This window comes from Trachypithecus francoisi, unplaced genomic scaffold, assembly GCF_009764315.1.
Source record: "Trachypithecus francoisi isolate TF-2019V2 unplaced genomic scaffold, Tfra_2.0 Lachesis_group5, whole genome shotgun sequence".
In the NCBI taxonomy this organism is placed as follows: Eukaryota; Metazoa; Chordata; class Mammalia; order Primates; family Cercopithecidae; genus Trachypithecus; species Trachypithecus francoisi.
Genome location: NW_022681470.1, coordinates 104,530,845 through 104,557,421, shown reverse-complemented (window position 1 = coordinate 104,557,421; position 26,577 = coordinate 104,530,845). Strand labels below are relative to the sequence as shown.

The window sequence follows — 26,577 nt, the reverse complement described above, 5'->3', positions numbered from 1 at the left end:
CTCCCCTGCCGTCCAATCAGCTACGTTATCTGAGTGCTTCTTTAAATGCCTGCTCTTTCTTTGCCAATAATACTGCTATAGTTCAGGCCATTAATATTTCCATGTTAGATGACAGGAAGTTTTCTAACGGGGTTCTCTGCCTTTATGTAGTCCGACCACCCTGAAGTCCTTTTCCATTTTATAGACAGAGTGATTCTTCTAAAAATGCATATCTGATCTAATCAATCCTCTGCTTAAAACCCTTTCATGGCTTCCTACTGCTCTCAAAATAAAACCCAACTACTTAATGTGGTCTCTTTCAGGCCCTGTATGATTCAATCTCTATTATTTGCTTTTTGTCTGCTTGATCTAGCTGTTTCTGATTGTTACACTCTCTCATTCATATGGTGGGCTTGTCAATTTATCTTGGTAATTCTAGAGGTTTTGCTTTCTATAATAGAAAGCTGTGTTGTTAGGTGCCTTAAACTTCTTGGTAGTGACCCTCTATTTCTATTAATATATTTGATTTTAAAGACTGTTTTTTGGTCTGATATTAGTAATGTTTCATCAGTTTTCTTTTTGTGTGTGTTTTGATAATTCATCTCTTTTTATTCTCTCATATCAAGACTTTTTGTTTAGTTTTGTGGTCTTTTTTTTTTTTTTTTTTTGAAACAGGCTCTCGCTCTGTCTCCCAGGCTAGAGTGCAGCGGCAGCCTCAACCTCCTGGACTCAAGTGATTCTCTCATTAAGCCTCCCAAGTAGCTGGAACTACTGGTGAGTGCCACCACACTGGGCTAACTTTTGTATTGTTTGTGGAGATGGGTTTTTGCCATGTTGCCCAGGCTAGTCTTGAACTCCTGGGCTCAAGTGATCTACCTGCCTCAGCCTCCCAAAGTGCTGGGATTCCAGGTGTGAGCCACCACACTTGGCCTAATTTTGTGTTGCTTTAAGCCAAGCTGATAATCTCTGTCTTTTAAAGGTAATTCAGATCTGTTTAGTTATTGTGCTTATTAATACAGATTTGAAATTAATTCTACTTTGTTTGTATATTTGTTTTCTTTGCTATAACTGGGAGCGGTCTCACTCTGTCACCCAGGCTGCAGTGCAGTGGAACCATCACGGCTCACTGCAAGCTCCGCCTCCCAGGTTCACACCATTCTCTTGCCTCAGCCTCCTGAGTAGCTGGGACTACAGGTGCCTGCCACCATGCCTGGCTAATATTTGTGTGTGTGTTTTCAGTAGTGACGGGGTTTCACCGTGTTAGTCAGGATGGTCTCGATCTCCTGACCTTGTGATTCGCCCGCCTCAGCCTCCCAAAGTGCTGGGATTACAGGCATGAGCCACTGCGCTTGGCCTATAACTTTATTTTTTTAAACTTTTTCTATTTTCTGTTAAGTTACTAGTTTTCTATATTGCATCTCCCCAACCCTTGGCCACTCTTTCCTCGCTGCTTATTTAGAAGCTCTAGGTGATATTTTTATTAATATAAACTATTTTAAGTACAAAGCATTCAGAGAAGCCAGGCACAGTGTAGCTTGTTCCTGTAATCCCAGCTACTTTGGAGGCTGAGGCAGAGGACCCTTGAGCCCAGGGGTTCAGAGCTAGCCTAGGCAACATAGTGAGATCCTGTCTCTAAAAAAGCAAAACAAAACAAAAACCAAAGTATTCAGACAAAGTCATTATTTCTAGCCCTCTTCCAAACAGATATGACAAAGTCCTTAGCTTACTTTACCCATTTTACACTTCCTTCCCTCTTGTTATTTTTTTTAAACAAAAAGTGGTTATTTTTAATTCTACCACATATTTTAATTTCTTCCCTCACAAGTATCTCTTATATCATATGTTTTCCCTCTGGGCTTATTTTTCTTTAGTAGTTCTTTGGTGTCGGTCTGTTGGCAGTAAGCTCACTTAGTCTTTTATGATTGAAAATGTCTGTTTTGTCCTTTCCCTTAAATGATAGTTTATCTGGAAATCAATTTCTTGTTTGATAGTGTTTCATTCAGCACTTCTATCATTTAGTTGTCTTCTTGTTTCTATTGTTGTTTTGAGGAATCTAGTTAAAGTTCCTTCGTAGATAATCAGTATTTTTTCCCTTTGGTAACTTGTGATTTTATCTTTATCTTTATTGTTCTGTGCTTTCACTATAATGTGACAAAAGTGTTAGCTTATCTTTATGTGCTCAGTACACATGATGCTCTGATATTTTCATTAGAAAACCTCAGCCATTTCGCTCTTTCTTTTTTTTTTTTTTAAGATGGAATTTCACTTTTGTCGCCCAGGCTAGAGTGCAATGGCATGATCTCGGCTCACTGCAAGCTCCATCTCCTGGGTTCAAGCGACCATGCCGAGCTAATTTTGTGTATTTTTGGTAGAGCTGGGTTTTCATCATGTTGGTCAGGCTGGTTTCGAACTGGTGATCCACCCGCCTCAGCCTCCCAAAGTGCTGGGATTATAGGCCTGAGCCACTGAACCCTGCTAGCCATTTCTTTTTCTTCTCCACTCTTCCTTTCAGTGTTTCCTTCCAGAACTTCTATTATACATATGTTGGAGACACTCAATCTAACCCCAGGAATCTGAAATTTTCTTTCACATTAAAAAATCTCTTTATTTTTATTTATTTAATTTATTAATTTTTTTTTTTTTTTTTTTTTTTGAGACAGAGTCTCGCTCTGTCACCCAGGCTGGAGTGCTGTGGTGCAATATCGGCCCATTGCAAGCTCCGTCTCCCAGGTTCACGCCATTCTCCTGCTTCAGCCTCCCCAGTGGCTGGGACTACAGGCGCTCACCACCACGCCTGGCTAATTTTTTGTATTTTTAGTAGAGACGGGGTTTCACTGTTAGCCAGGATGGTCTCGATCTCCTGACCTCGTGATCTGCCTGCCTCAGCCTCCCAAATTGATGGGATTACAGGTGTGAGCCACCGTGACCAGCCAAAAAAAAAAAAAATCCCTTTATTTTTCTAAACTCTGTTCCGGGTGAATTCTTTAGTACATCCCTTTAATTCACTACCTTTTCTCTTCAACTTTGGTTAGCTCCAGACATCTTTTGATTTCAATGACTATATTTTTATTTTTCAAATTTTTATTAGTTCTTTTTCATATTTACCTGTTTTTTAATTCAGCCTGTATACGTTCCTTAATTTCTTGTCCTTTCAAAATGGGTGCTATGCATCCACTTATAAAATATCAAATTCAAAAATATTTAATTTAAAAATATTTGCCAGATAGTTCCACAGAATTATTTTTATTTGGAGGGAATACATGCTCTGAGTGTTCATTTTGTTGGCTATCTTTTATAGTATTAGATATTTTTATGTGTTGAAACTTGGTGGTCAGGCTCATTTTGAGGGGAAGCTTTTATTTGCTTTTTTCTGTTTTGTTTTAGTTTGTTTATTTTTTCTCACTCCCTCTGGGCTCACCTCTCCATGCTTAGTGATTTTGCCTCCATGTGTCTCCCCAGACCTCCATTCTAGAATTAGATCTAAAGCTGACACCTTGATGCTGCTATTCCTAGTGATGCCACAGGCCAAATCACATGGCCAGCTGCTTGACTTCATTCTTGATTCCGAGGCTGTGTCTTTGTTCTTCTACTTTCCCAGGTAGTGGATTGGTAGCGGTTTATTTTCAGCCACTTTTCACGAGTTCCTGGCTTCAAGCACCAAGCCTGGCTCCTGCCCTCAACTGAAGCATCTGTAATTCTTTTCACCTTGCAGGAGACAATAATCTTGGCTTTTGAACCCGAGACCCTAGTGAGTTTGTAGCTTCAGCCTTGCTGAATGCTTTCTGTTTGGTTCCACTTTAGATCCATGAAAATGATCATTTTGTTCTTGAGCCTGGTTATGTCTTTTTGGTTTTCTCTATTTTTTAGCCATCATTTCTCTTTGTGTGGAGGAAAAGCAGTAGATGAAACCATGGTGTTACTGCACCAAGTTGAGTAGATATATTTCTGTGTGTACTTCTCTATTTTTACCTCTCACCGTCGCTACCTTACAGTTTATGTTCTAGCCGTAATGAACTACTTTCAGTTTCCAGAGGGTCAATAAATCGCATGCCTGTCTCCCAACCCCCAACTTTGGATGAAATAAGACAACAGACGAAAGTCAAATAGAGACTTAAAAAATTGGTATCTATATTATATCTATCTCTATCTGCCCTTATGCTTCATTAAAGATGAGCTAATAAAACTAGGTTCTAGATCTGTAACCCAAAAGGGCTTGCCAACATTCTCTGCTGACTCTCAACCCCCACAGAATCTAGCCTTGGAATAGCCCACTAAAGGGGAAGTTTGGGTCTGCAGCCTAACGTGTCTAACCAAGATCATTGCACTGATCTAGGGCAGAAAGCAAAAAAAAAAAGAATGAATTTATTAGATTAGTTCCACCCAGTCAAGAACTATGAGGTAATTAATGTAACAGTACTCACCAATCAAGTAACTCACCCCTGAATGTGAAGAATAGTGGTATAAGAAGCCAGAACTAGTATTCCAGTAGAAATTCCCCTTTCCTCCCATGGAAGCACTGTGCCAAGGGAGAGGAGGTTCCCTTAACACCTTAACACACAGGCCATGCTCTTTCTCATTCCTCTAAGTCTTATTTTTTTCCTTCCTTTCTCCCTCCCTCCCTCCCTCCTTTCTTCTTTACCTCTCTTTTGTTTTTTTCTTTTCTTTTCTTTTTGAGACAGAGTTTTGCTCTTGTTGCCCAGGCTGGAGTGCAATGGTGCAATCTTGGCTCACTGCAATCTCCACCTCCCGGGTTCAAGAGATTCTCCTGCCTCAGTCTCCTGAGTAGCTGGGATTACAGGCATGTGCCACCATGCCCAGCTAATTTTGTATTTTTAGTAGAGACAAGGTTTCTCCACCTTGGTCAGGCTGGTCTTGAACTCGCGACCTCAGGTGATCCTCCCACCTTGGCCTCTCAAAGAGCCGGAATCACAGGCATGAGCCACCGCACCTGGACCTTTTGTCTCTTTCTTTTGAGACAAGGTCTTGCCAGGTTGGAATCCAGTGGTACGATCTTAGCTCACTGCAGCCTTGAACTCCTGGGCTCAAGCTATGGGAGAGGAGGTTCCCTTAACACATGCCATGCCCTTTCTCTTTCCTCTATTCCTTGTCCCCCCTCCCTTCTTCCCTTCCCTTCCCTCCTTCTCTTCCTTTCTCTCCTTTCCTTCCCTCCCCTCCTCCCCACCTTTCCTTTCTCTTCCCTCTCTTTTCTCTTTCGAGACAAGGACTTGCTATATTACACCTTGAACTCCTGGGCTCGAGCTATCCTCCACCTCAGCTTCCTGAGTAGCTAGGACTGCAGGCGCACACAACCGTGCCTGGCTAATTTTTAATTTATTTTTGTAGAGACACAGTCTCACCATGTTGCCCAGGCTTCCAAAGCTGGGATTATAGGTGTGAGTCACCTCACCTGGCCCCTCTAAGTATTTTCAAAGGCTCTTCCCTCCTCTCTTTATCTGCCAACTCTTACTTTTTCTAATGCCTATAATAAAAACAATAGTTAATACTTATTGAATCCCCAACTATGGGGGGGGGAGCACTATCACATACATACATTATTGAGTTTAATCCTCATAACATCCCTATGAGGTATGTATTTTTAACCTGATTTTATGGATGAATAAATTAAGAACAAGTAAGATTTCCTTTGTTTCCAAGATTGTGCAAGTAAATGTCAGAGGCAAGATTAGGCCCAGGTTTCTCCAGCTCCAGAGTCCATGTTCTTTTCATCATATACAGCTGCCTCTCATGTTTTATTCATCTCCGGATGCCTAAAACACAGCCTAACACCAACAAAGAGTGAGTGCTCAATAATAATGAAGGAACATATAAGTCAATGAAACATGTTTTCAAACTAGCTGCCTAGAGTGGATTTAAAACTATTTTAATATAAGGATTTATAAAGAATTCCTAACCTCTTTTGGAGTCAAATTCCTTTTCATAAAGGTGGATATGAGGATCCAGCTTTGAAGGTTTCTGTAGGGTTTGCTAGGTTTGATGTATCTCTGCAGTCACATCTGTCCAGCCCTTCCAGTTTTAGGTTTTCTTCCCCTGGCTAACCAAAGAGACGTCTTCTCTGCTGGTTTCGTTCTGCTTTTGTCCCAAGCTTGTTGCCTACCTGAAAGAGTGGATTCTTTCTAGTCCCTGATCACTTATACTTGTAAAATGACTGAAACTTCACATACTACTACCAGCCACAGTACCTCCACGTAAAGGCACGCTGTGTATTAGCCAAGACTCGACTGTAAGCCACAGAAACTAATTCTGACTGAAAAAGAAATGGATAGGCTTATATAACTGAGAAGTTCAAAACATGAACTAGCCTTAGATATACTTGGATTCAGAGAAGCAGATTTACAATGAGCTCATTGAAGTTTAAATTTCTGGGTTACTAATTGTTCGGTCCTGTCTTAGGCTCTGGGAGAGGTCCTAGCAACGTGTTTACATAATCATGTTTTTCTAAATATTGTAAAAATAAAATATTTCAATCATGATTGGTTAAGATTGTGGTTTCTTTTCTACTCTGATTTCCTGTCACACTGCTCTATTGGTTGCTTGGGTTGGGTGGTGTTGGTGTGGTCTCAGCATTAAGACATACTCACTTGTAATGGAATTCAGTTTAGCAAAATCCACTTTTTTTTTTTTTTCTCTGTCACCAGGCTGCAGTGCAGTGGTGCAATCTTGGCTCACTGTAATCTCTGCCTCCCGAGTTCAAACGATTCTTCTGCCTCAGCTTCCTGAGTAGCTGGGATTACAAGCGCATGCCACCATACCCAGCTACTTTTTGTATTTTTAGTAGAGACAGGTTTTCACCGTGTTGGCCAGGATGGTCTCAATCTCCTGACCTCATGATCCACTCGCCTTGGCCTCCCAAAGTGTTACGATTACAGCATAAGCCACCACACCAGCCCTAAAATCCACGTTTATAATTCATTTTGTATTTGTAATTTTGTATTATTTTTCTTAAAGAGGACTCCTCAAATTATGTATGCTTCAGGCCCCACAAGACCCAGATCCACCCTTGCCAGGGGCTCGAGTGATACCACATGGATACTTTCTCTCTCAGTGTTTCAGCTCTTTTCTTCTCTGTTTGCTTCATTAGTAGCAGACGTCCTCACATGGTGGCAAGAAGGCCATCGACAGCTCTAAGGTTACAGCATGCTCGGGGTTGGTAATTCTAAGGAAGAGATACCACTTTTGCTGATGACATTAGGAAATGACCTATGGAGGGTTTGCATTAGCTTGGGTTGAGTCACTTGCCCTTCTCCAAACCAATCATTATGGCCGGGGAAATGTGGAACACAGGTTAGTCAAATCTGGGTAGCATCCCTGGATCTAGCTGATGACGGGATCAAGTGCTATGGTGGGTGGTTGAGAGATCATCCCAATATAGACTCATAGACTAAGACTGGGGAAAAGATAGTTCTCTAAAGGGATGCTAGACAAACTGGAATTTCATGTTTCCAAGTCACACAAACACTACAACTATCAGCAACCTATCATTTTGAATAGAACAAACAAGTCTTTAGAGCATTTTAGAAACAATAGCTCTTGGATTCTTAAACAGTCCTATAAAATAGGTAAGGACTATTATGTTTTATAAATAAGGAAACTCAGTAAGGAGTTGAGCTAGGTTTGAAATCCATGTCTTTTGACTCCTAGTGCAGTACCTCATATACATTTAAAGAGCTTCATTTTATTAATGGATTTAAAGAGGTAAAACATTGCCTGAAATAAGAGGGTACTGCCTGGGAAAGCACAAATACCATCTATCTCTTTTGCTTACAGAAACATGTTGGCAATACCCATTTGGTCATTCTGAACCCATTTTACTTGCAATGTAATAGCATTGCCCCACCACTTTCACTTTCCCAGCTCAAGAGTGTTGCGAGATTAGGGCCAGGCAAGCTATTTACTGGAAGAGTAGAGCAGGACATTTTCTGCGTAAATGGCAGAAAAACCAGCTATGGGTGCCTGCGCATGCTCTGTTCCCTAGGCTGAAGCATGATCCTTCTCTTATGGTTCAAGGCTCAGCTCAGGTGACACTGGATTGGGTAACTTTCCCTGACACTTTACCAATCCACCTCCTCTCACTCTGGTGGCCCCTTCAGTGTTCCCATAAAGCCCGTGACACTTTGCTCCAACAGCATTCTTCTCACCATCCTGTAATCATCAGTGTTCATCTATTCCTCCACACCAGACTGCAAACTCACTGAGCGTAAGGATTCTGACTTATTTCTCCAAATCTCTAGCACCTAGTATAGGATTTGTTAAATAGTAGTCCTCCAACAAATGAGTCTTTTATAAGCAAATGAGCCTCAAGTACTTTGGCTCAGAGAGGCATCCAAGCTTTTTCGGCTTTGCTGACTTTCATGGATCTAATTTGAGGGCTTCATAGCACTGAACCTCAGTTTATCCCTGACCTCTGAGGAAAATGCCTCATAGAGGAAAGCAAGAGCGGAAGGAGCATGGCTGAAGCCTGTTATTTCCCTACACATTCAGTGGTCACGTCCAGTAATTTCTCCTCTACTATCTTCCTTGTACATTTTGGGCACCAGTTGGAACAGGTTACATAAGTAAATCAAAAGCCTCTTTTTGCATACCAGCTTTTTTTCCTGTGGCACTTCAGTTTCACTTAAAACAGAGCTACGTGTGTGTGTGTGCGTGCATGTGTGTGTTTGTGTGTATAATAGGTGTGAAAATGGTTTCAGTAATAGAAAACTCAACATATGGTTGAACAAATACAAGTAACTTCCATATTGCAATACACGAGTGGATCTTAGGAGTGGTCCTCTAAATCTGTAGGAGTAAATTTTGTTAGTAATTTATTAATTCTGATTTCTAAAATATTAATTTATATGGATTTCTAAAAGGGAAATCATCACTTTGGAATCTCTGATCACAGGTTAACTACTCTTTGAAAATGAAATACTCTTTAGACTCTCTGGAACGAAACCCTTCCCTATTGTACATGTACACACACATACACACATACATAGAACAGGCTGCATACTGTTTCTGCTGACTGCCTTCGGTTGGGCCGGTCTGTGTGTTCATCTTGATACAAGTCAGTCCACCTATTTGAAATCTGACCTTAACTTCTTCAGGCACCAGTTCCTTTGTAATTTTTATTTAATGGTAAATATAATACAACAGAACACAATGCAGAAAATCATATGTAATACCAGTATCTTAACAGAACAGGTGCAATCTTTTTCAAATATTCTTTGTCTTTTTATGTGTTTTTAAGTGCATATAATCATAATGAATACATTTGCAACCTTTTTTTTTTTTTTTTTTGAGACGGAGTCTGGCTGTGTCTCCCAGGCTGGAGTGCAGTGGCGCGATCTCGGCTCACTGCAAGCTCCGCCTCCCGGGTTCATGCCATTCTCCCGCCTCAGCCTCCGAGTAGCTGGGACGACAGGCGCCCGCCACCATGCCCGGCTAATTTTTTGTATTTTTAGTAGAGACGGGGTTTCACCGTGTTAGCCAAGATGGCCTCGATCTCCTGACCTCGTGATCCGCCCGCCTCGGCCTCCCAAAGTGCTGGGATTACAGGCTTGAGCCACCGCGCCGGCCTGCTTTTTTTTTTTTTTTTAAACAACACATTTCTTTAAAAACTCAGACTTGCCTTTAGTAGAGTGGATATATGTAATACTACATATACAATATTTTCATTGGTAGTGTAGGAGTATGATAACTGACGGTATCATCAATGACTTTAAAATTGCTGGCTGCATCATCAATGACTTTAAAATTGCTGGCTGCATTTGGACATCTGCAATAACCCCTAATTTGTTTTTACTCTCATGAAGGAAAAAGGAATTTTGCAAAACAGACAAGCAAAGAAAAAGGGGTCTTCTCCATCAGCCGTGAGGTCTTACTTGCTCAAGCTATACGTGTCAACTACGTTATGTCAGGTTTCATGATTGAAATCTCTTGTGGTTACGTCTGGTGTTAACCTAGGTAATATTTACTTTTCAAGACTTATATAACTTGCTATTTCATTCAGAGTTCAGTATTTACTTTCCCTGTGAACTTTTCATGGAAAATAATGATCTCAACAGCAGGAAAACAGTGTGTTCTTTTTTCCCCTCCTTTGGCTTACAGTCTCAACATTAGAGACTTATTCTTAAATTTGGCACATTTTACAGAGACACACTGGGAAGGCTGAAAGTTTTTTACATATACTCTTCACAACTGTCCACCATAAATCTCACTAGGGACTGGGCACTCCTTGCTTACCAGTCTCCCTGGGTGAACTGGTGAGAGGTGACCCTCAACATTTTTACTTTTTATTTGGTGAAGCAGGATCAATGACAATGACTTCTTTTGTCATGTGGTAGGCAGTTAGATATGCAGAGCTTCTAGAAATAGTGCAGACTGGGAGACTGGAATGTAGTTACCAAGTATGCCAATGAACATGAGATTTTTTTGCTTGATTTTTAAGCTAAGGCTGATTTACTCTCCTGACATTTAAGGGCCTCCTCTCCAATTCCCAGTTATCAGTAAAGGATGTGTACACAGAATGACAATATTAGAGCAAAAACCACCTGCAAGTAAATCGGATACAAGAGTCTATGTATCTTGCAAGGAAATCTTTTGCACTTAATCACAACATGGCTCTTCTCAATACTATGGAGAACAGAATTGATTCAGAATGTTTTCAAGCCTGAACGTAAACAATATTGTTGCCTTTTTGGGTTTCAGCACCTCCTTATTCATCCCTATTTTTTTCTTTTATGGGAAGAGTGGTGGTGAGGTGTGTGAAGATGATAGATCGTGCCCCAGAAACAACCAGGAAGAGGCGCCTGTCATATGGGGGGTACCTAGATTCCTCTGAAAGGAAGCCCAGCTGAAGGAGCAGGTTCACCACTTTATTTTAAACACATAACATGGCACATGTTGGTGCTCTCTCTCTCCATTAATGGAGCCTCGTGAGCATGGGCTGCATGGAAGTTTGAGACCCTGTTGCTGAATCCTCGGGCCTGATGGTCTATCACTGAAGACAAGACTTCCACAGAACCACACTAAACATTAACCTAAGCCATCAGAAGCCGTTAACTCAGGTGACACTAAATTTCAGCGAAACCTTAGCGACCCACCCCCTCACTCCCTCTCGCCTAAACGCTGGGTCAACCCCACGAACTGGCGGTGGCAAGGCCCTGGGCACCGGTGAAGTTCTCCGGGCAGCGCCGATCGGCGATCTTCTCTTCTTTCGCGCTCAGACGGCGGAGGCAGCAGAACGCTTTCGGGCTGCTGGAGCCGGCAGCCGGGCGGGGTGGGGGAGGGGCGGCGGCAGCGGGGCCGGGAGCGTGCGCGCGCACCTTACACTCCGCCACCCGGGGACGCCCACTCGCGAGTCGGGGCCGGTAGGCCGGCCCGGGCCCCGTCGCCCCCGCCCTCCGGTTCCTCTCCAGCGTGAGCCCAACGGGTGTCGGCCTAGCAGCTGCTGCTGCGCTCACCAGGCCTGGGGAGGCAGGGTACCGGGACCGGGCCGCAGCCCCGCGCGGCGTGGGTGCGCTGTCTCTTCGGCAGCCGCCGCCACAGCGAGCAGCTGCGAGCCACCGGAGGCGGCGCGAAAGAGGCCCCCGCGGCCGGGGCAGGAAGGAGACGCGGCCGACCTCTGCCTGCCCGAGGCGCGGCTGCTCCCGCGCGCCCCGGGCCTCCCGCCGCTCCAGGGCTGAGTGAGGAATGAGCCAGCGCCTGCCCTGGACTCTCGGAGCGTGGGCCGCGGCTTGGCTTCTTAGGCGCGGGGGCTCGGCCACTGCGGCCGGCGGCCTAGCTCCGGTAGCACGCGCCGAGGTTCACTGAACCGGCCGCGGAGAGGAGGAGGAGGAGGAGGAGGAGGAGGAGGAGGAGCTCCGCGGGGGCGGCCGCCGCGCCCCCTCCCCCCGTACACGCCAGGGCTTCTCAGTGGCCGCCGGAGCAGGAAGTTCCGCTCCCTGACAGACCCGTGCGGTAGCAACAGCGGCGGCGGCCGCGGCTTTTGGCCGGGCTCAGGTATTTCGGACGCGATTGCCCTTCGCGCCACCCGTCGAGTGGGCAGCCTCAGAACTCAGCCGGGCGCCGGGAAGCGCGGGCAGCCGAGAACTCCTTCCTGCTACTTCGCCCAGCGCCCCTGCTTCGGCTTCCCATCGAGGTGGGAGACCTTCCTCCCTGTTTGCAGACGTCCGTGGGAGACCCTTATTTTTTTCAGCGCTAAGGTTAAGAGATTCTGGAATAGAAGCGTCGAAGGAGATCAAGTGAACCTTCTACACATCCTCGGATGTCGCCAGGCTCCCTTTCGGGGCGGAAGACTACGTTTGAGCATCTCACCGAGGTGCAGGAATGGAAGAACCCACCTTGCAGCTTTTCTGCAGTGTGGCTTGCCTGATCTACCCCTGGGAATGAAGAGGAGGCTTGTAATAACCCAGTGCAGTACAGATGTTAAAGAGGATATCGCAGAACCTAAACTTGTGATCGTTTGGGGGAGGTCACACACGTTTCTGAGTGGAAATGGACGGGCGTGAACGACGTGCCCTCTTAAAAAGCACAACAATCCTTTAAGAGGAGAGAAATTGAGTTTTCCCATTTCGGCCAAGATTTTGAAGACAGTTCAATGTATTGTACATTTGACATAAGATGAGAACTTTCTAAAGTATTCTCTCCGAGAGCGTAAACGATGACTACCCCAGCCCTGCTGCCCCTCTCTGGACGTAGGATACCACCTCTGAACCTGGGGCCGCCCTCCTTCCCACATCACAGGGCTACCTTGAGACTTTCTGAGAAGTTTATTCTTCTCCTTATTCTTAGTGCCTTCATCACCCTGTGTTTTGGGGCATTCTTTTTCCTTCCAGACTCTTCAAAACACAAACGCTTTGATTTGGGTTTAGAAGATGTGTTAATTCCACATGTAGATGCCGGTAAAGGGGCTAAAAACCCTGGAGTCTTCCTGATCCATGGACCCGATGAACATAGACACAGGTTTGTTTATTTCAGAAGTTCTGGTACTAACATTTGGCAGAGCAAGGTACGGTGATTGGATCGAATCTGTCTTTTTTTTTTTCCTTGCAGTAAAATGTAATTTTCCGAGTCCTAAGAATTGTATTACTTCAACACAGGCTGAATAAAACCATAGACTGGAGGGACTCATAGAGTCCTATCTAAGTCGTTCTTCTCTTTGGTTTTATGTAAGAAAAACATTTGGCGTTCAGAGTTGTTGTGTCTAATGTGGAGATCTGGGAAGGGAGGTACGAAAACTTAACCTAAAGAAATGGTGACATAAGCTGTGCCTGCATTTATTAAGAACGTGTTGCAGTCAGTCATTTGTGCCACCATGTGAAATCAAAGCATTGAACCTTGACAGCTCTTTTTTGTTTGCTCTCCCAGAGGGCTCTCATTTTCTGGCTTGTAGTTGAAGCTTAGTAGTGAATCTTAGCCTTTTAGGATGACAAACGTGGGCAGAATATACCTGTCATTTCTTAACGTGAAAATATCCTGGTTTTTGTTCTTTTTTTGGGGATGTGTGTTGGTGCTCTATATGAAATCAGTTAAAAGGTGTTGAATCCTAAGTTATTGCACTTTGTGAGGCTTGTAGACAAGATTTACTTTTGTAAAATTTAATTTTGCTCTCTTTTAATGTAATAGATGGACTGTGTCAAGCAGCTGTTAGAATTTGGTTGATTAAGGGGTTCACTTTCTTTCAGATCACTAAATCTAAAGTGAGCTCTGGAGAGAGCATAGCCAAACTAGGATAAAATGGGAGCTCTAGTTACAATTTTTATAATTTTTATATTTGTATTCAAAAGAAGAGTTTGGGAAAGTAGTAGACTTTTCTTAGACCTGCCATCTTTTCCCTGTTTCTTAAAATAATTCTTGAGTATGTGGGAAAAATCATGCTTGAATTCAGTTCTCATCTGATGATAGTTTTAACTTTTTGTCAAGCACCGAAAAAGCTTAGGTTCACATGTGAGCCTACATTAAATATTTGGGAAAATGCACTGTTTTATGAGAACTGGTTTTTCTTTTTTTCTCAACCTAGTTAATTCATTACTTGTGTGATGGTTCTTTGACTTTTGGGTGAACTTTATGGAGTAGTTGTTGATTTGGAATTTTTTCCATTTTCAACTACTGTACTGGATTTCTTTAATTTTACCCTGTGTTTGTTGTGACTTTAAGAATAAACACTAACATGATCTGTGAAATATGTTACTGAAAAATTAACAGTGAAAATAGTTTTCCTTGAAAATCTTATTTCCCATGGTATTTGTATGTCCTGTGAAATATATTGAGAAAATGTGTTAAGGCTGTTTTTAGAGCTGTTTCACAGCACTCACACATTAACATTACTTAGCTCTATTATTAATAGTGTCTGTCATGTACTAAGCAGTTTAGGAAACACATTTTGCATGGTCTAAAAGTTTAAAATAATATGACCACATTTTAGTTGAAAAACATTTACACAAAAATTCTCAGTAAATGGAGTTAAATATGAAATTTGAATGAAAATACAGATATGTGCCTTTTATTCACATTTTTAACAGTCTGTATAAATAGTGTAAACAAGAATTCTTAAATTTATAAAGCCCTTGGATATATATGCATATGTATTTAGCATCTAAAACTACTGGGTTCCTGAGTTTGGAATGAGAGATTGGTTGTTTTTCTGATAGCAAGGAGTGGTTTGTGAGCCATGCCCTGAGTTTTGGCTAGTAAGAGTCTGGATGGCAAGAGATACATGTGAGTCTGGATAGATTCTAATGCAGTTTTTGGAATCTGGTCGGTTCCTGAGTTTTGGAAAACGAGAATTCAAATAGAGTTCAGGTAGCAAAGGATCCTTGTATTATCTCTTTATATTTCTGTGGTTATATCAGTTTACATTTGCTTTAGCATATTATTTGCTGTTGTTTACTGTATCAGAAAAGAGTCTGTAGTAATAAACTTTCTTTTACTTTGAGCAAGGAAATACATTTTAAATTAAGTGTATGTTTCAAATGTGGAAACAGAAAATATCAAATGTGTAAACATTAACTTATTTAAAAATAACTCAGAAAAGTAACATTTTTACAGTTGGTAACTAAGATCGTAGGAATTTTGGGTGTGGGTCAGAACTTACCTAATTTAGAAAAAACAAATTGTCAGTTTATCTTAATTTAGTGTGTGTGCGTTTAAGGGTACAGGATAGAGAGCTCAGGAATGTTACTTTAGCTGATAAATAATGGAAAATAAGTCATGGCCACCATTTCTTTTTTGCAGTACTTAAGAAATACTTGTTTAGTTAGTATTTCTTTATTAATAGATTAGTATAGTAATTTGGTGTTTAAGTTCTGGAGTCAGACAGTATAGATTCATACCCTAGCTTGCCACTGATTAGATTTATGATACTGAGAAATTTTGAAACTCTGTTGTTTCCTTTGTATGCTAGTGGCATGTATCTACTGTACAGATTGTTTTATTGAAAGAGATAGTACATGCAAAGCACTTAACATAGTTCCTGACATTTAGTAAATGATCAATAAATGTTTATTATTATCATCAGTGATTATAATTTTAATGGATTATTTTTATTCGGAATCTGCTTTCCTTTAAATACTGTATATTTTCTGAAAAGTTGGGTACAGTTTGATTAATATTTAAAAGTATATACTAGAATCTTACTGTCTAAAGGAACATTTTATAACCGATTGGCAACAAATGTATGCCTACTGTGGCAGGCCCTGCTTTTATGGAGCTTTCCATCTAGGGAGAGATGATGGGCATTAAATAAATAATTTTGATTTTGAGGTGTGATGAATGTTATGAAGTTGTACTCAGTGCTATCAGAGCATGTAATGAGTGACCTGGTCTATGGAGTTTGGGGTGGAGGGGCAGTGGGAATAAGGAAGACTTCATTGAGGAAGTGTGCCTCAGAAACATAGAATGAGTAGGAGATCACTTAGTGAAGTAGAATTGGAGGTTGAGGGGAGTTATGGTCAAAGCAGAAGACACAACATGTGTGAGAGCCCTAAGGCAAAAAAGCTTGGCATCACTGAGGATCTGAGAAATGTTAAGTATGGCTGTTGCAGAGTGTGTGGGTCTAGGTGATGAGACTAGATGAGAGGTCAGGTTTGGCCTGCTTACAAGTTTTTTGTCCTCCTTCTTCTTTTTACAAAAGTTCGAATTAGTTGTCAGCATTCACAGTTCAGGAGATTTCATGTAGAAGTCTGGATTTCTGATTTCTCTTGAAAAATTAGAGGTTATGGTAACATCCAATGTATTTTCAGATGGTAATATTCAAGCCACAATCTAGTAGCAGCTGCTCCCTCTAGAGGGGGCATGTGCCACTCAGAGAGCGAAACAAGTAAATATAAATGAATCGATATTTAACCTGGTTGTTGTTGAGTTTGCAAATTCTAGTCAGGATTCTAGACAGTTTGTAGTTAAGTATTTTGGTCTTTATCATAAGTACTAAGAGAAGTTATTGAAGGATTGTAATAAAAGCAAGAGAATGACATGATCACTTTAAACTAAAAAGAAATTAATCACTTTGGTTGCAGCGATTACTTACTGGATGGTGAGAAGCAGGAGGATAACAAGTTAAGAGGGTCTGGGTCACAGAGGATATATTGGCTTAGACGACAGTGGTGATAGTGGAGAATGAGATAAATTAGTGGAGAAAAGTGGTTGATTCAAGAGGGATTAAACTATTAAGTTTCACAGAAAATGGTGGTTGGTTAAATATGGGGCTAAAGTAGAAAGAAAAGAGAGTCCAAGATAACTTCTAGGTTTCTAGGTGACATGGCCATGGATTAGTAAGAAATATATACTATATTTAATTAATGCTTTAATTTATATTAGTGGTATTACATGAATTTAGTATATTTTCATGAGGAAACCAATATGTTCCCTTCTATTAAATAGTTCATAAATAATCCAGAATTTTCAAGCACTATAGATACACTTTATAGATAAGGACATACTAAATGTGTAGTTTGGTTTTGATTATGGTTATTTATAGTATCTATGATTTTGCAGTACCCAAAATAAAGAAGTGGTTATAATATACATGTTATATGCTGATATACATAAAGTAATGTACGTAAGGTATACTTTGTATACATAATAGATCTCAATAATTAAAAACTTACTTTTTTTAAAAAAACTGATATTTGTTTTATATAATGGCATTATATATATGGGCTTTGTGAGTTAAAAAAAAAAAAAAAGAAAAACCCAGCTTATGAGCTGTTTATTTGAATAGCTAATAAGTTTCACCCTCCAGTCAGAATTTTGTTAGTCTGAATTGAATACTTGAGGGTCAGGTATATGTCTACCTTTGATAGTTTCCTCAAAGGGGAAGAATATAGGCATTGGAGGTATAAATAAGGCTGCATCTTAGTTGTACTAACTAGCTGTGCGACTGCTAGACGTAATCACTCAAACCTGTGTGCTGTCCAATACCACAGCCATTAGTTATATATGACTCTTGCACTTAAAATGTGGCTAATCCAGGCTGCAGTGTGCTTTAGTGAGTTTCTCAAGTTCTTTATGTCATGATTTGTGTTTTTTTGCTTGATTCAGTTTTATTACAAGGGTAGAGATTTCAAATCTCACTATTGCAATTTTAATTTTCTTGTCATCTTTCTTTGTCTCGTCCCTCTTCTAGACTTTTTTTTTTTCTATCCTGTTTTTTATTTGGGGCTTTCTGCTCCAGTGTGGGCAACGTCACATTGTTTTATCCTCTCATAAGTCCGCTGGATGTTCCATTTCCCTTGTAAATTGCTCATGGTTCTTTTTCCCACTTCCCTTTACTCAGACATGAATTATTGTGAGGTCTGTTTATATTTGACATTTGTCAACAACAGACTGGTGTAGATGCCTTTGCTGCGTTTCTTTTTGGTCCACTTGTATGCTGAATGAATACCCTTTTCTTCTTTGTAGTTGGAGAGAACAAATTGATCTATACAGCTCTCAGTCTAGTTTCCTCTGTTATAATGGTAGCCTCTTCAGTAGTCTCAACTGTTTTGGTGCTAGAATAGGTTTTTGTGTAATTCCCAAACTCAGGGTACATTTGGAAGTGTGGACAGTCACTGAGATTCTTTTTGTCTTGCCTCTTATCACACAGAATGCAGTTGCTCATCAAACTTCACTCGCACAAATACTCAAAGAGTTGCTCTTCTGACAAAATGTAGCTAAAAAGGTAAGAATTAGGAAGGGACTGTGTGGAAAGGGAGATTGAACTGCATGGAGGTCTCTGTCCCATTTCCTCACTGAGACAGAACATTCGGTCCTTGAGATAGGGTACAATTGGAATAAGGTAATAGTTTGGACATTTTTTGTTTCATGAAGTAAGGCGTTGTTCTGGCAAATCTAGATTTTTTTTTTTATAAGTTCTTTCAGATTCTGACAGTAACTTCGTGATGGCTCTTATTTTTTTTTGACAGTCTGAGTTTTCATCATTTTCTGTGCCTTTCACAGATACAGTAATTTAGAAGAGGCTGTATATTCTGGGGCGGCTTATCAGATAACATTTTGTATATGCTTGTTTAAAGTCTACTTTTGATTTGAAACAAAGATAACAGTGACTTTGCTTTTATTAGTTCAGCATTATAAAGTCACTGAATATCTCAGTATGTTTCATTCTTCTCAGAAATGAGGAGTATTATTATGGCATGGTTAAAATGCAGAGTGCCAAAGTGTGGGTCCTGATTTTCATGTAGGTCAGTGAGGGTTGGACATTTCAGGAGGTGACATAGTGTATAATGTCCATAATAAGTGAAAAGTATTTATTGGATGTAGTTAAATGTTTCAGGGAATTCAAAATGGTTCAAGTACTAGTTTATTTGCTCTAAAAGCTGTAATAACTTTTACACAGTTTCTCTTGGGTTTTATAAGAAGATTTTCAGGGCTGTGAAATATTTATTTTCTCTTGTTAATACTTCTTTTGGGCTTTCTTGATAAAATGTCAAATTCACAATCTCAGAATATTCCTCCAATATTATAATGGGTTTGTATAGATTATTTAGTCTCTATAATATGTAGTTTGAGATTTTGTTTTCTAACATCGCTGTTTACTGTAAATGTTTGCTTGAATTACTTTGAGTTTTTTCACTTAATGTTATTTCTAATAGTGTTTCCTGATCTTCAGGTTCTTGTTAGTATTTTACTTGTTAACAGCTGAGGGTAGCCCACATCCACATGTCTTAGTCAATTTTTTTTGTTGTTAGCATACCACAGACTGGTTAATTTATAAACAATAGAAATGTATTTGGCTCATGGTTCAGGAGATTGAGAAGTCCAAGAGCATGACACTGGCATCTATCTGATGAAGACCTTCTTGCTGTGTCATCCCATGGAGAAAGGTGGAATGGCAAGAGAGTGAGTGAGAGAGAGCAAGAGGGAAGTGGGCAGAAATCATCCTTTTATCAGGAACCCACTCCTGTGACAGTGGCATTAATTCATGAGGGCTCTGCCCCCAGGATGTAATCACCTATTAAAGATCTTACTCCTCAACACTGTTGCCACTGTTGCACGGGGATTAAGTGTCCAACACATGAACTTTGAGGAAGACACACTCAAACCGTAACATCACGTATAGACTTGCTCTCTTACCTCCCCTATCATTAGGTAGTTTTTCTTTTTTTTCAATCTTTCTCATGTACTGTTCATGACTGCATGAAGTGTTTTACAATCATTGCTTATGTATCTGTCTCTTTCAATAGAAGATGTACTCCTTGAGAACAAATTACTATATTTTATTTATGTTTGTGTCTCTAATGTTTGAAGTACATTTGGTCCTTAATAAAATTATATGCCTGTTGAATGAATGTTGTCCATGGCAAGGTAACTAACAAATTCCACGAGAGAAAATATAAACAAAATACCAGGAAGTATTGAGAAATAAGATGCGAAAGCAGAGGGAATGATGTCTTAAAGTGAGAATACATTCTTTAATAAAGGCCCTTTATAAAAGATAATAAGATTAGGAATAATTTGTATTTTCCGTATTTAGAACATACTCTTTTAAATGTATCTAAAATATTTTGCATGCCCCCACGTGGAATTTTTTTTCTTATTTAGGAAAAAAGGAAGAAAATAATAGAGAATATGTGATGAGTGTTTTCATATATTTTCTTTAATCTTTATGTCAGATTTGTAAGTTAGGTATTAAGAATTTTTTTTTTTTTTTTGAAACAGGGTCTCATTCTGTGGTCCAGGCTGGAGTGCAGTGGCACAATTATAGTTCACTATAGTCTCAAACTCCTGTGCTGAAGTGATCCTCCTGTCCCAGCCTTCTGAGTAGCTGAAACTATGGGCATGAGTTGGGACTGCAGGTGTGAGCAACTACGCTAGGCTAAATTTTAATTTTTGTAGAGGTAGGGTCTTACTTGTTGCCCAGGCCGGTCTCAAACTCCTGCGTTCAAGCAATCCTTTTACCTTGGCCTCCCAAAGTATTGGGATTACAGGTGTTAGCCACTGCACCCAAACGAATCTTATTTTTACAGATATGGATACTTTGAAATGGAGCTCATGCCGAAGATTGGAAAGTTGGTAACGTAGAAGCTAAGTATCTTCTAGAAATCAGTAGTACATGGTAAACATTAATTGATTTTTTTTTTAAAGTGAAAGCAAGTTTATTAGAGGAGGAAAGAAACAAAGGATTGGCTACTCCATAGACAGAGCAGCCCATTTAATTTATTTTTAACTGGGCAAATGTTTTGTTTACTATTGTTTGAAAATTATAGCAATATTTAACTTATATAGGAGGCAGAGGTGGGAGGATTGATTGCTTGAGGCCAGGAGACTAGCCTGTGCAGCATAGTGAGACCCTGTCACTGCACACACTCGCACACGCACACACATGCACACAGCTGGGCATGGTGGTTGGTGCTTACCTTTAGTCAGAGGCTGAGGTGGGAGGATCACTTGAGCCCAGGAGTTCGAGGCTGCAGTTAGCTATGATTGTGTCCTTGCATTCCAGCCTGAGAGACAGAGACTCTGCCTCTTTAAAAAAAATTAACTTCTGGTTTGGGCTGACTCCACATATTTCTTGGATAGGAAAATCATATTGCTACTTTTATTTTCCCTAGTTGTGCAAATTCTGTCAGAAAAGTTTATTTTCACTGCTGTTGAATTTTTGCTAGAACTTTATTCTTGTCGGAACATGATTGTAATGAAGTCTGCACTGGAGTTTTATTTTCAGATTGGGTATTAGGATTTGTCATTAAAAAAAATGTCCTTCAAAGAGGAGTTTTTCCAAATATCTGTTTTTGAATTTAATATAGACCAGAAGGAAGGCATCATTATATATTAGAAAGAACATTGGACTCAGTGTTAAGAGACGGGGGCTTTCGTTTCACCATTGTCCTTGGTTGTTGTAGTATATTTAGATAAGCTATTCAACTTCTCTGTGCCTTGATGTTCTTATTTATGAAATGAGGGAATTGATTGAATCTTTAAAGATTTTTTTTCTAGCTCATGCATATGAAATACATCTAATTGTATGAAGTAGGGAACTGAAGAGTGTGCAGTAATTTAGTTCATACATCTCAAATATTACAAAGATAAAATGGATTCTACTAAAGGAATTAGTCTTTTTTGTATATAAAAATTAGTTTAAAATCACTTTAGAAATGACTAAAATTTATTTACATAGTATTATGATTATTTACATAATGAAATCTATACCAATTTAAAATGTGAAAATGAATGAAATGACTTTTATACATTATTGTTTCTCATTAGTTTAAAAGTATAGTTTATTGAGCATTTTATATGCCAGCCTGAAAGTAGTGGGTATATTTACAAAATTGTTTTCAGGTGTCATTTCTTGAGTCCAGTTATCAATTACACATCCTCACCTGTTACCTAAGACTTTAGAATAGATTCTGTGGAATACAACTCCTGTGGCACAATTTTCTTTGATTTAAGGCTATAATTGCCTTTTTAAAAAAATGTTATTTTATTTTTATTTTTTAAACAAAACACACCTGTCATGGGAAGGACTATAATTTTCTAACCTTAATACTGAGAGATACCACTGAAAGTGTTCTCTCCTGTTCTCCATATCTTAAGAACAACTTTTGGTACAAGTTATACAAGTAGTTTTTTTTTTAAAAGAGGAAATTAAGTAATCTGGAGATTACAAAGAACAATGCATGTGTTGTGTTTCCTTTTGACTTTTTAAAATGATCAACCTATTACGTATATCTCTTGGCCTCCCCTTAGTGATATTGCTGTTACCATTAAAAAATATTAGTGACAATCATTTATTCAGCAGGTGTTTTGAGTATTGTATACCAAGCATTTTGCTAATTATTGGAGATTATTAGTGAATGTTACAGAAGATTAATTTTGTCTATTGAAAAATTAAGATCTTAGACTCACATCTTAATATTTTCCTTAAAGTGTATTATTACGTTTGGAGCCAGATTCCAGGAGTCTTAGAGATACCTTTCCATCTATGGGAGGTTCTGGTACAGGCATTTAGGTCATTGGCATTTTTTAAGAGTTCAGATAAGTTACTGGTTTATCTTTCCCCATTTTTGTTTTTTTTCTAAGATATATTTAATATCATTAATTTATGTTTTTTGTTTGTTTTTGTTTTTTTTTTTGAGATGGAGTCTCGCTCTGTTGCCCAGGCTGGAGTGCAGTGGTGTGATCTCGGCTCACTGCATCTCCGCCTCCTGGGTTCACGCCATTCTCCTGCCTCAGCCTTCCGAGTAGCTGGGACTACAGGCGCCTGCCACCACGCCCGGCTAATTTTTTGTATTTTTAGTATAGACGGGGTTTCACAGTGTTAACTAGGATGGTCTTGATCTGCTGACCTTGTGATCCGCCCGCCTCCGCCTCCCAAAGTGCTGGGATTACAGGCGGGAGCCACTGCACCCGGCCCTAATTTATGTATTTCTAACATACGGGCTGGGTTATCTGGTATAAAGAAAATGGATGCTGCGGTCAAGAATAGGTTGAGGCAGACATCTGGTCCAGCATGACTCAGGAAGTTTGGAGTGCAGGCATACAACTCTGCTTATTATGTAACCATGCCATGTGAGGCACATTAGGTGATCACGCATGTGCGTTTGTGCTTGGCTTGGAGCCACTGTTGCCTGTGAAAGGTATAATTACCCTGTTAACATGGTACAAAAGGCTCGTGCCAAGGTTCGCTCACCCCTAGAGAGAGAGAGAGAGAGAGTAAAGCCATGTTGATACTGTCTATGATTCCTCTAGTATTTTTCCAGCTACCTGCCACTCACCCACCAACTCTCCTCAGACCTCAGTTAGAACGTGACATCTAGAAATAAGAGACAAATATTTTGAAGCTTTTTGATAAGGAATCAGGCTCTGGCATCTGAAAAGAATGCCTGACATTGTGTGAAGTTGAGATCTGGTACATTTGTATGTACAGTTGGCCCTCTGTATCCATAGGTTCCACATGTGTGGATTCAACCAACTGCAGGTTGAAAATATTCAGAAAAAAATTTAAAAAGATGATTGTGTTTGTACTGAACATGTACTGACTATTTTTCCTTCTCATTATTTCCTAAAGAATACAGTATAACCACTATTTACATAGCATTTATGTTATATTAGGTATTATAAATAATCTAGACTTATTTTAAAGTATGAGAGAGGATGTACATGGGTTATATGCAAATACCACACTATTTTATATGAGACTTAAGTATTTGTGGATTTTGGTTTCCAAGGGAGGTCCTGGAACCAATTCCTCATGGATATCAAGGAACAACTGTGTTTATATTTAGCCGTATATACGTATACATATTTACATATGGCTATATATGGTTATATCTGTATGTTTATAATGTTATACATGCATACATGACTTTTTTCCAATTGGCTGTCAGGTGGCATCTGATACAAAGTTTGTTATGTGTTTGGTATGTATCTGTTAAATATAATAAATGAGAATTATTTTTCTATTTGTGATGTCATTAATAAATATGTTTTCGTGACTAGATTTTTTCCCTCTACATAAAAAGGTTGGTGACACCCTGGGTAAGGTGAACATTGAACCTCTGGCTCCTTTTGAGTGCTGTTGGTGTAAATGTAAATTAATAGAATTTTCATAAAGAGCAATTTATTTATGTCAACTAATTTATAGTGCTTATTCTTTGATTCAGCAATTCTAGGGATTTATCCTTGGGAAATTCTCACATCAGTGCACAAAGAAATGTTCAAGAATGTCCCCTGAAGCTATCACATGACATATTGTAAATGACCTAGATGTCTGTCAGCAGGGGATTAGTTAAATAAATGATATATCCTATCCCAATATTTACAAAGGGTTTTTTTGTTTTTGTTCATTTTGTTTTTGGTGCTGTGAATCTCTCTGGTTACTCCCAAAAGCACCACACTGTTTTAATTTAAAGGTTATTGGCTTACACTTTTAATCCCAGCACTTTGGGAGGCCAAGGTGGGCGGATCACGAGGTCAGGAGATCAAGACCATCCTGGCTAACATTGTGAAACCCCGTCTCTACTAAAAATACAAAAAAAATTAGCTGGGCTTGGTGGCAGTCGCCTATAGTCCCAGCTACTTGGGAGGCTGAGGCAGGAGAATGGCGTGAACCCGGGAGGCGGAGCTTGCAGTGAGCCGAGATCACGCCACTGCACTTCAGGACCTGGGCGACAGAGGGGACTCTTGTCTCAAAAAAAAAAAAAAAAAAAAAAAATTAAAAAAGTTATAAGCGTACATAAAATGTCTTAATGGATAATATTACTGAATGTCAGTGTAACTAATAGTTAGCTTTGTCAAATCTTAATGTTTTCTTATTTTAGCTGAAGATTATCCTTCCTGAGGTAAATTCCTAAACTGAGTTGGACATTGTCGTTCTCAGTACATGGTTTTATATTTCCATAATGTGTATTTGTTGATAAAATTATATACAGTTTTTCATGTTTTTAAACATGTATCATTCTGCAAGTTGTTTTCCCCTTCGTGTTATCTTTACAATTTGATGTTTGGGCTCTGGTTCAATTATGTAATTATCCACCTATTCAATGATTAAACCTCAAGTTATTTGTATATTCCCCTGTTGATAGATTTTTAGTTTTTTGTTGTGGTGGTGGTGGTTGTTGCAAAAACATTCTGTACTTATGTTCTTGGGCACATGTGTTTTTCTCCAAGGTAAAAATTTAGAACTATAATTACTGGATTGTAGGGTATGTGTATGATTGACTCTAAATGTTTTTGTTTACAGCCCCTGAAGTGGTTATTATACCAGTTTATACTTCTACCTGCGTCTTAACAAGCCATGATATTGTTAGACTTTAAAACTTTTCCAACCTGATGTCAATTTGTTTGTACTTCCCTGATTACTAATGAGGTGAAATACGTATTTTTAACATATTTATTGGCTGTTTGAGTTTCTTAATCTTTGAGTTGCTTGTTCAATTTTTTGCCAGTTTTCTTTTGGGTCATTGCCTTTTCCTTATTTATTTGTAGAAGTTATTTGCACATTCTGGATGAATTATGTGTTAGTTAATATGCATTACATGTTTCCTCCTGTGAGTACCTTATTTTTATATTTTGTTTATGATGTTTTTATTTTTACACAAGTTTGAAATTTTAATATATTTAAACTTGTTAATATTTTCATCTGTGGTCTCTACTCTGAAGTAACAGTTTCCTGTATTTTCACTTCTGGTAGTTGTAAAGTTTTGTTTTTCACACCTAGGGATTTAATCTACTTGTTGATTTTTGTGTATGATGAGGTGGGGACTGAGTTTATATTTTTCCATATGGGTATCTAGTTGTCCCTGTGTGACTTATTGAAGAGTCTGTTTTTTTCCTCATGGATTTGTAATGTCATTTCTGCAATATAAATTTTTTCATATATTCATAGATTTGTTTTTGATTTCACTTGGCTCTTTTGTATATTTCTGTTGGATAACGTGCCATTTTGTTAAGTATAGCCTTTAGCTACATCTTGACATTAGATAGTGTGGGCTTTTCTACCTTGTTCTTCAAAATTTTTTGCCCTTAGTTCTAAGCTCTTTCATAAGCATTTTTCTTTTTTAAATTCAGGTAAAGTTCGTTTAACATAGAATTAATCATTTTAAAGTGAGCACTTAGTAGCATTTACAATATTCACATGTTTGTGTAACCACCACCTCTATCTAGTTCAAAAAAGGTTTTCATTACTCCAAAAGGAAACTCTGTACCCATTAAGTGGTTACTCTCCACTCCCTTCTCCCTGCTTCCCCCTAGCCTCTGACAACCATCAGTCTGCTTTTTCTATAGATTTACATGCTCTCATATTTCACATAAATAGAATGATGCAATCTAAGACTTTTTTTGTCTGGGTTCTTTCACCTAGCGTAATGTTTTTGAGGTTGATCACACTGTAACAGGTAACAGGTATTAGCACTTCATTTCTTTTTTATGGCTGAGTAATATGCCATTGTGTATATGTGATTTGTTTATACATTCATCTGCTGTTGGGCATTTGGGTTGTTTTTGCCTTTTGGCTATTGTGAATAGTGTTGCTGTGAACATGTGCGTGCCTGTATTTGTTTTGAGTACCTGTTTTCAGTTATCTTGGTTATATACCTAGGAATGGAATTACTGGGTTGTATGATAATTTATGCGTAGCTTTTTGAGGAACCACCAGACATT

The 26,577-nt window shown here is 39.4% G+C and overlaps 1 protein-coding gene across 6 annotated transcripts in view; it reads left to right on the top strand.

Moving 5' to 3' along the window:
• The first annotated feature begins 11,879 nt into the window (after positions 1 to 11,879).
• The window catches only part of MAN1A2 (mannosidase alpha class 1A member 2), a 175,889-nt gene continuing 161,191 nt past the window's right edge, over positions 11,880 to 26,577 (top strand). Inside the window, exons 1-2 of one of the 6 annotated variants that reach the window (XM_033199482.1) lie at positions 15,431 to 15,447; positions 16,928 to 16,931. Coding sequence is in view for 4 of the 6 variants with exons in the window: in XM_033199475.1 (XP_033055366.1) it covers positions 12,641 to 12,942 (302 nt within the window). In the remaining 2 variants the exon portion in view is untranslated. Of the gene's footprint in view, positions 12,943 to 15,430; positions 15,448 to 16,927; positions 16,932 to 18,078; positions 18,137 to 20,206; positions 20,271 to 23,763; positions 23,838 to 25,169; positions 25,286 to 26,577 lie in introns of those variants that run through there. The other 5 variants (XM_033199475.1, XM_033199481.1, XM_033199478.1 and 2 more) reach the window with 5 other exon arrangements.